Here is an 11,790-nt window from a genome sequence, read left to right as displayed (position 1 = left end):
TACAAGGACAGAAATAACTAATAAAAGAATGTAAACAAGAAATTATTAGGGGTATATAAAATAAAATAAAAATAAAGACTATACCAGAGCAATAGCATTAGAAAAATAAATGGTGTACACCAGAATAATATGATTAATTTATGATACTTGGTGATTGTATGTATTAATATGGAAATGTAATAGCTTTGTCACATTAATGGATATGATCCCATGGAAAATATCCTCCTGAGACCCTGGGTCCTCTTAAGAGGACATCACATTTTGGGTCCTTGTACTTCATTCTACTTCATTCTACTTAACTTAGACATGTTGTCCTCATTTGTGGACACTTGTTCTGTCCCATCTAGTGGTAGTAAGAGCACAATACACTACTCCATGTAAAAACAAGATGGCAGCCATCTCTGCCAAGTCAGTCTGCAGCTGATCCTGACATAAAAGTGGACAAAACTTGATCACATTTTATGATTGAAACTTGCAAATTCATGACAAATAATGTTTGTAGTTTGATATGAAATTTGACCAATTTTAGCAACAGTAACAAGCTAAGCTGCTGTTGATGAGGAAGTACTTGTTTGAAGACATTGGAACTTTGTTGTTCTTTTATTTGAGGACATTGGGACTTCATTGTTGTCTCGTCTGAGGAAATTGGAGCTTAACTATCATCTGCAATGTTTAGTTTTCTATATTCATCGGGTCCTATTGATCCCAAATAGCTAGGAGAAATTAAAAATGCATACCAAACAAAAGTTTGCATCTCAGGAGGATATAGGTATTTGATACCATTTTCGATACCACAGGGATAAACTGACATCGAGGGCTTAGAATTTATTTTTAAATCATATTGATACTGTGGAAAATAAGTATTGAAACTGTTTAGTTTTTATTGACAACACTATAATATTGTGTATATTGTGATAAAACAATATAATAGATTACACACTGACGCTGGTAATAGTGATTGGGATAACAGAAAACCGTGTAGGTAAAATGTAGTAATTTTGTATAACATGATTTAGTACAGAACAGCGATAAAGCATAGATTATAAGATATAGTGCACTATTAGTATGTGTATTACATTCTTAATGAAGTATATAACAAAATATACAATAAAGAAGTGACATATACCCTGTGTACGTTTACGTTTGTATGTTTTAATATGTGGTCCTGAATCTTGAAAATTAAAAAGAGGCAATAACGAAGGAAAGCAGTGTGAGTGAGCAAGTATAAGAAAACTAGAGTACAACAAAAATAAAAACATCAAATCACGTGCTTTCTCACCTGATCCTGAGAGAAGTTAAAAACCAAGAGGTCTCACTCCCACGACTTACATCATCCTATTTTCTTTGACGTGTAAAACAAAGCGTGTTGAGGGCATCATCTTGAGTTATACGATCTTTGTACTCACCTGTCGCTAGGATACTTTGCCCTCCTCTACTGTCCCGCGAGGCACGTCATTGGTGGATGAGTGATGGGGGAAGTGCTGCCGCTGTGGAAGTTAGTTACCTTCTGCCAGTAAAAGTGTTGAACCCAGGACAAAAGGAAACAAAAAGCGTTATATTTAGAGAGTTATAGGTGGCAGTTGGGGGAGAAAAGTTAACTGTAACTTACTTCGGTGTTTTTTTAGGACTCGTGTCGTGTCGTCATGGAGTTTGGTGAAGAGTCGTCGCCCGCGCTGGCTTTCGAGAAGGACGCGTTTGAGCTCACGGTTGAGGATGTATATGACATTTCCTATGTGATCGGACGAGATTTGTTGAAAATAAGCAGCGCGGGCGATGACGTGTCGGATTTACAGTTCAGAATAGTCCGTGTGTTGGAGATGTTTGAAACCCTGGTGAATAAATATAACTTGTCTCTGGAGGAGCTGAAAATGGAGCGGGACAACTTGAAGACTGAGCTGGACAGGATCATCAAGGAGAGCTCCTCTGCGCAGGGCACGGTGAGTAAGGCCACTTAGCACACTCTGTCATGTACAGTTGGCAGACATGTGAAGTGGACGTCTGGTGATGCTCTTCCTGTATGCCACTGAAGCAAACAGTGGGACCAAACCAGCTGGTGGTGGACCTCACAGACCCCAACAGACCGCGCTTCACCATGCAGGAGCTGAAGGAGGTGCTGCAGGAGAGGAACCAGCTCAAGGCTCAGCTCATGGTGGCTCAGGAGGAGCTTCAGCTGTACAAGAGGTGAGAAGTCCACTTTGAAATGGGATCACCTATTTTATTAGTGTGCATTATAATGCTCTGTCCACCTCCATTTACATGCACGAGGAGGACGGAGCATTAAAAACACCTTACTATATAGTGTAATCCAATACAACACTGCCTTTATCTACATCCTCAAAACTGACCTTACAGCTAAAAGACAGGATTTATTGCAGAGTTGTTGTATAATACTACATCCGATTGTTTAGATGTAGCTAATAAGGTTGTTACTCACTCTTACTCCAATGTGAACTCTGAATTGCACTCATTTGTGTTGAGCTGTTAAATGAATTACATCACAATGGGAGACTATGCTGTTTCGGCCATATGTAGGCCCACTGTGTCAAAAGTTGTCTCCATTAGTTACTGAGAAACAAAAATATTTGAAAATAGGGTCCAGGTTGAAAAATACTAAAGATTAAGATGCACATGACTACTTTTCAGTGACTCTTCTATGTCGGTTTTCTTCCCAACTGGTGGGTCATGGTCCAAACATGGGTCGCAGGTCCATTCTGAATAGACCACAAGTGACTCACACACATGTCAAGTTTGTCAAAAACACACTATATTTTTAATTTCATTGAATTTCCGGCACATGGTTTTTGCCATTTCTTGCTGTCGAGTGAGTGAATGGTGGACAGCTACTTGACAGAAACAGAAAACCAGCTCAATGACATGGCCAAACACAATTATGACACTGAATGTATTGAACTGTGTGGACTTTGAACTAATGACTAAGGAGAAATCTGGACCAGCTATAAGTGATACAAGTACACATCTAACGCTCAAAAACACTAGTGTGGTGATGTATACTGATTTTTCTAAAGTGAGCACCAATATCAAGTCAGGAAGAGCAGTGTTAGTTGGGACATTTTTGTACTGACATGAAATTACTCGCAGACTACTTGAACAGTAATGAAAATGATTTGATCCCTGAACAGATGCAGGTATCTGCAAACCAGGGTCTGAAATTAACAAGCACCATTTGGCGAGGAAATCTCGAAAGGCAGATAAATGTTTGTACCAAAGTAACAAAAATATACGCTGAGAGTCTCTTACCTTAGTATCTCAATGAAATGTAGTGAAACAAATGTGGATGTAATGATGGTTTAATGGCATACTGCACTGTAGCTTATGGTAATAACTTGCAGTCTTTTGACCAGCTTCCAAATGTTTATAACCTTTTTTTAGACACATCCAGATCAGAGTCTACTTCAGTAAAGAAATCAAACAAACAGAGGATAGAGAACCTAATGTGATTAACATATGCACTGATGTATATAAGAATAAAGACAACAAACATTTTGTATCACAAATATATAATAGATTACAAAATTCCAAAAAATGTTCCACTGCCCAGGTCAAACAGAAATGAGAGAGGAAATCAGGCCTGGAGATATCTGAGGATGATGTGAATGATATTTGGGAGGGTCAAGCTAGGACCACCAAAGCAAGGTCCTGGTGGGAGTTCTGCTGGAAAAACATAATACAATATTATGTACCTATTCAGTGCCATTAATTTCAGACACTGCTGCTAATAGTTTATCAAGTTTTTCAGGACTGTTGATAATTTGACAAATGTAATTTTGATATAAAACAAAACATCATTGTAATAGAGTTGTTCAAATTACTAAAAGTCTTGCTGGGGTTTCTACACTTTTGATTTGTCTGCCTCCTCCATGCACTTTGGATGTAGGTCCAGAAACCCTCACCCAGTTTCTACAATAAACTGAAACATTGTCAGCACCTCAGTTAAGCAGATATTAGCTGTAGAAATGACCTGTGTTGATGTTGCAATGCTGTAATTAGCCCCAATGTCAGAGCTACTTTATAATTTTTTGATAACACTGATCTAGTTTTGAAGAAGACATTAATCCAATCTCATGCACAGCTTCAACTTGATAGTGTGACCCCTCGACTTGATGTATGACACCTTGGCATAAACATGTTTTCATTGACTTTCCTCTGCAGTGGGATTCTGCCACAGGGTGAACCAGCCATGGTTGAGGTGGATCTGAACACACCAGCACCCATAGAGCACAGTCCAGCGTCGATAAATGATGCAAAAGAAGAGAAGACGACCATAGGCAAACTGTGAGTACCAGCAGGCTGACTTGCTTCACTGAATACAATAGTAAAAGATGCAGACAATAAAGACGTAATCTGAAAGAAGTAGTGGAAACTTAGTAAAAAATGTATTTTGGGCTGTTCACCTCAGATGGCAAGATTTCAAGAAACATTTCCTCAGCGGCCACATGATGTTGAAGCAGGCTAGCAGGGGGATTGTTCTCACAGTCTGTCTCCTGTCTCCTAATGATATACTTGTGACCCAATGAATTCATGCTGATGCTGAGGATGTTTGTGCGAGCACTGAGCGAGGGAAAGAGCTGGAAACTGGTGGCGTGTCTGCCAGACTACTGCAGCCGTCAGTAATTACAGGCTGCCATGACTCAGTGTTGCTCTCTGGCACTTGTATGTTCCACTATGTTCGGGAACAAGCTCCTTATACTAACTCTGGACCTTTTCTGTTCATAGGTTTTCATTCAGGCGAAAATAAGAGAAACCTTTGACAAGAACTGACCACGTAGAAGACAAACAGGATTTGTCGGCACAGTTTCCTCAAGTAACCACTTTTATATTGATTATTTTTTACCATGTCTGTTTGTCAATCTAACAAGCACTGTATTTTTATACTGGTAATGTGAACCTGAGATGGTTTACGACAGGGATACTCAACTTGCTTTGCCGGGGGGCCACTTTTGGAATATAGCAGAAGGCCAAGGGCCAGTTAATAATCAGACATTAATACAAAAATGTATTCAACGTAACAGCTTTACTCGTCCTCACTCATCTTTTCAAAGAGGCAAATTCAGTCACAGCAGCCCCACATAGGTCATGTGTAGGCAGGGACCTGTCTCTAGGATTTGAGGACATCAGGAGCCAAGCCTGCTCCTCTCTCGAGGCGGGGTCTGGGGTCCTCCCCTGGTACTTTCTTTTTGGTACTCTTCTTTTTGGTCCACAGGCTGTAAGTTGAGTATCACTGGTTTATGGTGACATAGAGTTGCTATGGTAGAAATATATATTACCAAAAAAGCTTAGTGAAGATATGAAATCAAACTGGAAAGTATTATCTAACTAGTGTTGGAGATTATGTTGAATGCATTCACTCAAAAATGAAGTTATGTTTTGTTTTGTTTGTTTTTTATAAATCAAATATAAGTCTTAAAGGGGCTTCATGTTGGTTTAGTAATCTTAAACACATTTTCTGTCATTCGACTGTCAGCTGTCAAACTGAGAAAAAAAAGAGCCCTCCAAAATCCAAAGTAATAGTTTAAATGTTATTACATTTTTTAGAGAGCAAAGTTGAAGGAAATTGATTCAAGTCTAAACATATGGCAGATTTCTTTTTGTAAATTAGACCTAAATAATTAGCGAGGGTCCCCTTGATAATTATTATTGTGTTGTGCATATCTAAATACCGTTAACATCACTGCTGTCCCTGAACAACACACTGTACATTTTAGTCAGGCACAACATTTTGACCTAAATTTTCATCCTCACTTCCTCCAACTCCTTTGCAATACTTCATTAAGTAGCTTTATCTTCAGCTGCACTGAAAAGGATGTAAATATGACACGGGGGTGCTCCATTCCTGTCAGGGACCTGTGTTGCATGTTAAATGCCTGTCTTCCTATCTTTCCTGTCAGTTGTCAAGTGTCAAATAAAGGTACAATACACAAAAACAAGACAACATATCTGCAGAGGGTGTCAGCTGCAAACCTGGGGGTCTGTCAAAATTTCATGGACCTGTATTTCACCTTTTATTAATTTATTTGAAGAATACTAAATGAAATTGTTAGTTTTAAAGTTTAGATTATTATTCAAGATATATACTAAAAGAAAAATCTCAGAGGATACTGTGAAGACCTGAACACAAGCTACACTGACAGAGCCTTAACTCTCTGCCAAACAGCCTCATGCTGCATCAGAAAAGTCCAGTTACAATAACCAAGGGGCTAATAGAACAATGGTCAAGCATCAGGGCGAAGAAAAGTATTAAAGCCTATTAAGTTGTTTTTGTTAAAAAAAAGCTAAAAAAATACACAATAGAGTAAGAGATTCATATAAAAGGTTAATAAAAATAACAGGAAGACTCATCTCATGTAATATTCACAGTAAACAATCTGCTCAAAATTCTTCCAGATCACTCATTTAACAAACTTCCTACAGTTATTTTGTTCAGTATTTGGGTTAATTGTACAGTGTATCCATTGTCCTGTACCTTTCTTGTTATGCACTGAATATTTTATGAAACATTCATAAAATATGTCACTCAGTCTGAGGTTGTGAGTTCACTCTGTGATAGAAAAACTGTCCCTTAAGGAAAAAGGTTGGGAACCACTGTCTTAAAGCATCATATTCCATCATTACATTGCAGATCTTAACCATTAACCATGCCACAGCTGGAATGAAAACTCATCAGTGTTTTATTCCGTCACTTACAGCACAGGTAATAATTTACAATAGTGAAACTGAATTGTCAATTATATTCATTTTGAAAGGAAACCCCATGGACAATGTCAAACATTACATATCCATGAGGAAGACTCTTCAAGCTTGCATCAGTCTGCTACAATTCCATATAAAAAAATAAAACCATCATAAAAAACAACATTTGCAAAAATACACTTGTGTTAAAGCATCAGCCACCATTTAAAACAAAAATGTTCTTATACCAATAAAAAAGCATGTTGAGGATCTATAGCATATTTTAAATAAAGCTGAACAGGACAGCAGAGAGCACCAATTCATCTGAAATATAAACACCTGTGGTCGAGGATTCAGTATTTGAGCCAAGGGTGAGCCATGACTGAGGCTTTACTCCGATCACCGTAGTCGTACAGCAGCTCCTCCTCTGCTTCGATGTCTCTGGAAGCCACCAAGATCAGATGAGGGGTTCCGTCAATGGGGTGAAGCCTTGTCTGAAGGTTTCCGTTTTTACTGTGATTGATCAGTCTTCCAAGACGGCCTGATTCCTCTGTGGCGTCCACACTTTAATATGCAAACAAAAAAAAGATTATACTGTCATTAAAACACAAGACACACTAGAAGTCATTAAATAGTTTTCTATGGACTATGACTATCAAGAAAGCTAGGGGCCAAAGAAGGTAAAATACATGTTGTCATTTCATAGAATAGAGATTTTACTCTTTTTATTTTTAGATCATCTTGATTTATTGATTTATTTTTAGCAATTTGCCCTCATTTGACAGCCAGTGAGCAAGACAGGAAACACGGGGAGAGAAATGGGTATGACATGCAACCAAACTAAGCCCTGTTGTTCTTTATCAGTTAGTTTGTACTTAATCTGTTGTGTGCAGTAACAATCAATCATTCCCAGGAAGTTGACAGTTTAAACAAAGAAGGAAATTATGTGTGAAACCACATGTCAATCCTATGTCAAAGTGGTGACCTTTGGACTTACCAGTACGTTCTGGATTGATACTGGAAGTAGTACATGTAACAGCCTTTTTGGGGATCCAGAGCGTACTGGGCTTCTCTCTTTTTAGCCTCAGCTAGCTCCAGTAGGTCTCCATGGTACTCCACGACAAAGTCTCCCTTTTTGAAGCCGTCGGCAGCAAATATTCCTCTTCCTTTTCCCTCTATGTGTTTGATCTGTCGACATTCAAAAGCAACAATGTTTAATTGAATTTACTGAATTAGCAATGGCGCAGGGGTTGCTTTACTACTACTTAAAACAATTTGATTTATACCATTGTGGCTTGTGATTTTTGTCATAACTAGCAACTACTAAGTATTAATCAATGACAGGGGTTTAGGAGAAAATACTAAAATATCAGTCACAAAATTAATGACCTATGGAGAGCACTGCAAATGCACACAGTTGAAGCAAAAGATATAATTCTGGACCACTGATAAATTCTGTTGTCACTGAAAGGATTTTTTTAGTACTTACAGACATCAAGCATCAGTTAATGAGCACACATGGGAACACTGTAGGTTGTCACATACGCAGTGAAATGTTTTTAATACATTTGAACCATTAAATGTTACCTTCATTCCTTCTTCAATGTCGTTTTTTATCAGGTCATCAATGTGTCTGTGTTCTTCACTCTGTTGACATTTTGAGTATTTGGGTCATTACACACACAGAGACACACACACATCAGATAAAAAAAGAACATGTAAATAACTGCAGGTGCAACAGGACAACATATTAACTTGTAACAGTGCGACCAACAGAGAGCATTTTTCATACAGACCTTCAACTCTGCCTTAGTTTTTCTGTTGCTCCGTCTGATGGGATAATAGTCTGTGACCTTTCTGTTTTGGGGAGCTTTGTTCTCTGTCCTGAAAAGAGAAGCATGGAGGTAATGTAAGACTTTGTGCAACTTTCTGTTAAAGCGTCACATGATAATGACGTTGACTTTCTGCACTCACTTTTTTGCTCCCAGTTTGCGACCAGCTCGACGAGGTTTAGATGCTGAAACTTTGGTGTCTGCTGCAGACCTTCCATTTGTGTGCACGGTGGACTCTTTTTGCTGGAGTTGCTCAGAGGCTTGTTCTCTGATCCCATGACTGTGACAGGCAGTTTCAGGCTTCTGCTCCTTGACCTCACAGCTCTCAGATTTTATTTCATTTGGCACGTCTAAAATGAGGAATGGGACACAGAATGAAATTGACAGCTGCCTGAAACATTTAGCCTTAATCAATAGAGTGAAGTTTCCCCTCCCAAAAAAAAAACAAGTTAAGTTGTGTCATAAGATGGTGGGTCAGTGAACACTGCTGCCATTCACACGCGCAGGAAATTTTTCTGTGGTACACGTGGATCTGCTGACCATACACTAACACAGGGGTTAACAGCAAAACAAGGGGATCACATGTAATAGAAATGACCAAACAACAGTATTTCAGATTTGTCAATTCAAAACATTTTTAAAAAGTTAACTAGGTACTCACCTTTTTTCAGCTTTGACATTTCAGGATTAGTTGCATCACATTCATTTCCTTCCTGGATCAGCATGCTTGAACTGTCGCTCAGAGGGGATCGAGGTTTGCTCGGACTACGTAGACTCTGGAAAGTGGACTGCACTGTACCCACGCAATCCTGAAAAAGTAATTATTATTTACCTTGGTGAGAAAGTGTAAAAACCATGTACCATTCATAAAAGTAAACCAGAAGACTTACATACACATTCAGATAAATCTGACAAGATGTAATAATGACACCTCATATTTTCGGAGGCTGTGTTTAGAACCATGAAGCTGGTGCAGACTGTATTTGCTCCCACCCACTAACAACATGCATGTGAATTCAAGGCGCTCCAAATTTAGAGGCAAGTTGCACATGTTCAGTGATGCTCTGTGCATCACTTTTTACTTAAAAAATACAGACTGGATCCAACAGAAAACAGTAAACAGATTACGATGAGGTCTTCACTACTCTGCTTGCGAACTCCAACATAGGAGCGGTAAACATCTCCATGGTAACAGTAGCATGTCTGACTTGCCTGACTCAAAGAACTATAATTATGAACAATAATTTTTTTTATAGTTTCCTTGGTCTGATGGGTGGAGTATGCATCACAATTGCTGGATAGAAGAGATGTCAAGTCTTTCTATTCAGTCACCTCCAATGGAAAATTACAGAGCTATCAGGATAAATGAAAGACATTTGGACTAGAAAAGCAGGACTTCTACAGACACCTGCAAGTTAGGGACTACTTCAATAAAAAATTCCAAAGCTTAAAGATAAATTAACACAACCATATTACTATACTTTCAAATGGGTACACAATGGGAGATACTAAATACTAAGTTTTGGACAGAGATATGTGAGACACAGATCACTACTGCAAACTTAAGGTCCCTGAGGGAGTTTGGTTGGAAAAACCTTGTGTGGTTCTCTCTCACCCCTAGACTAACAGCACAGGCCTACAGAGCTGGGGCTTTTGTTGGAGGCAATGCTGAGCCTCACTGGCTAATCATTATCATGTTTTCTTCGCATGCTATAAAATAAACCATATTGGCAAGAGACTGCAGCTAAGATTCATAAGACAGTTGGGATGGATTTAGTCTACTCATTTGCTACATTATGCTTTGAAAAAATACCTGAAACTGTCCCAGACATACATAAATATTTATTAAAAATACTTTTGGCAACTAGCAGGAAAGTCATGACTCCAACATTGGCCCAATGGCTGGGGATTATAAACGAAATATACAGTATGTAAAGATTCACTTTTATTTTAAGGCTTGAGATGGAAAAATCTACTGTTTTGACCTTGTAACACCCATGACGACCTCATGTTCTAAATAAAAAAGGATTACTGGATAATATATAATAAAAAATCAGGGATGTGCGGGTTCCCAACCAGTGCCAGGTGTACAGAAAATTTAAAAAGCTTCTTAAAAATACTAACAGAGGACAGACTAAGTGTGGATTTTATGGAAACATAAACCATAGTTTCAAACCCTTACAGCCCACAGTAAATAAACCTTGTACAGTGTTCATTGAGCAATTTCTCTAGTGACAATGACACACATGCTTACATCCTATGGTTTGAGCTTATATACCCTAAACCAATATAACTATGGTGTGAATATGAATACTCTTTCTTTCTACAACTAAACCTTATGATGTGATTGGTTTGGCAGTGCACAGCTGGGGCTACTGGGTTTAGTTGTATCATGCTGAGGAAGGATACCGTGTAACAGCAGCGTCACCTTTTGAGTTGACACAATATGGTACATGTTTCTTTCTTTAGTTGTCGAACATAAAAGCTACAAAAGCATTAAAATAAACAATAACCATACCTTGTTTGCTGCTGGTTTGTTTTCCTTTGTCTCCTTCCGTAAGCTGACTTTATGTTCAACAGTGTCCTCGGGCTTGTTTTCGGTTCTCAGCACACTTTTCTTCCCTTTACAGACATGGAAATAAATACATGTAAGCACAGCTGTCTAGTTAACCCGACATTAAACACAAGCCGACCATTACCGGCGAGTTTATTAGTAAACATAAGCTGCGTGTGTTTAAAAAGTTGGTCCTCTATTTACGCCAGTTAGCATTAGCTGCACATTGACGACTGTAGCAAGTGTAACGTGCAACAAACCGACAACACATTAACACGTTTACCTTTTGCCATGTCAGAGTCCAGAATAAAATCCAGAGAGGACGAAGAATGAGTTTATTTTAGCCCTCTGTGTCCACGGGCTCCTCAGTGTGCTTCATTCACTGCTTCTGCAGCGACAAAAATATGACCACTGCTGCTCTGTGTAGTGGAGCGTGTAAGAGCGTGGTGGATTTAAAAATCGTACTGCGCCTCTCATTGGCTGATTCATCCCGGCAGGCGGGACGCGAGCATTAAAGCAGTTCTCTCATTGGCCGAAGTTCTGACTATCACACAGCGGTCAGCAAAACGAGTAGTAGTCCTCTGCTGTAGTCATGTCTATCTTGATCTCAGTGACATTACTTGAATTAAATAAAGGCTATAATAATAATAATAATAATAATAATAATAATAATAATAATGTAAATTCTGGCACTCAGTCTGTGTCTTTATTATATTC

General features: G+C 38.7%; 2 protein-coding genes across 2 annotated transcripts; one reads left to right on the top strand and one right to left on the bottom strand.

The window, feature by feature from the left end:
* Positions 1-1,409: 1,409 nt before the first annotated feature.
* On the top strand, positions 1,410-6,281 carry rilpl2 (Rab interacting lysosomal protein-like 2). Its single transcript, XM_049579106.1, has 4 exons — positions 1,410-1,937; positions 2,030-2,181; positions 4,171-4,293; positions 4,735-6,281. The coding sequence occupies exons 1-4, from the start codon at positions 1,644-1,646 to the stop codon at positions 4,754-4,756; spliced, it is 591 nt and encodes a 196-aa protein (XP_049435063.1). The 5' UTR covers positions 1,410-1,643; the 3' UTR covers positions 4,757-6,281.
* Positions 6,282-11,703, bottom strand: kmt5ab (lysine methyltransferase 5Ab). Its single transcript, XM_049579105.1, has 8 exons — positions 11,357-11,703; positions 11,038-11,141; positions 9,181-9,328; positions 8,662-8,869; positions 8,484-8,571; positions 8,275-8,334; positions 7,685-7,875; positions 6,282-7,251 (listed from the first exon to the last, which is right to left on the bottom strand). Exons 1-8 carry the CDS (start codon positions 11,364-11,366, stop codon positions 7,041-7,043), a joined length of 1,020 nt encoding a protein of 339 aa, XP_049435062.1. The 5' UTR covers positions 11,367-11,703; the 3' UTR covers positions 6,282-7,040.
* Positions 11,704-11,790: the final 87 nt, after the last annotated feature.

This window comes from Epinephelus fuscoguttatus, linkage group LG6 (assembly GCF_011397635.1).
Source record: "Epinephelus fuscoguttatus linkage group LG6, E.fuscoguttatus.final_Chr_v1".
NCBI lineage: Eukaryota > Metazoa > Chordata > Actinopteri > Perciformes > Serranidae > Epinephelus > Epinephelus fuscoguttatus.
This window is presented reverse-complemented; position numbering and strand designations above follow the sequence as displayed.

Bases quoted from the DNA above. Each gene is read 5' to 3' on its own strand.
- kmt5ab (XM_049579105.1), bottom strand. The intron at 8,870-9,180 runs GTGAGTACCTAG...TCCTCATTTTAG, and splicing joins AATGTCAAAGCTGAAAAAAG to ACGTGCCAAATGAAATAAAA. The intron at 8,335-8,483 runs GTCTGTATGAAA...AAATGTCAACAG, and splicing joins AAACTAAGGCAGAGTTGAAG to AGTGAAGAACACAGACACAT.
- rilpl2 (XM_049579106.1), top strand. From the start codon at position 1,644: ATGGAGTTTGGTGAAGAGTCGTCGCCCGCGCTGGCTTTCGAGAAGGAC. The intron at 1,938-2,029 runs GTGAGTAAGGCC...ATGCCACTGAAG, and splicing joins GCTCCTCTGCGCAGGGCACG to CAAACAGTGGGACCAAACCA. The intron at 4,294-4,734 runs GTGAGTACCAGC...TTCTGTTCATAG, and splicing joins AAGACGACCATAGGCAAACT to GTTTTCATTCAGGCGAAAAT.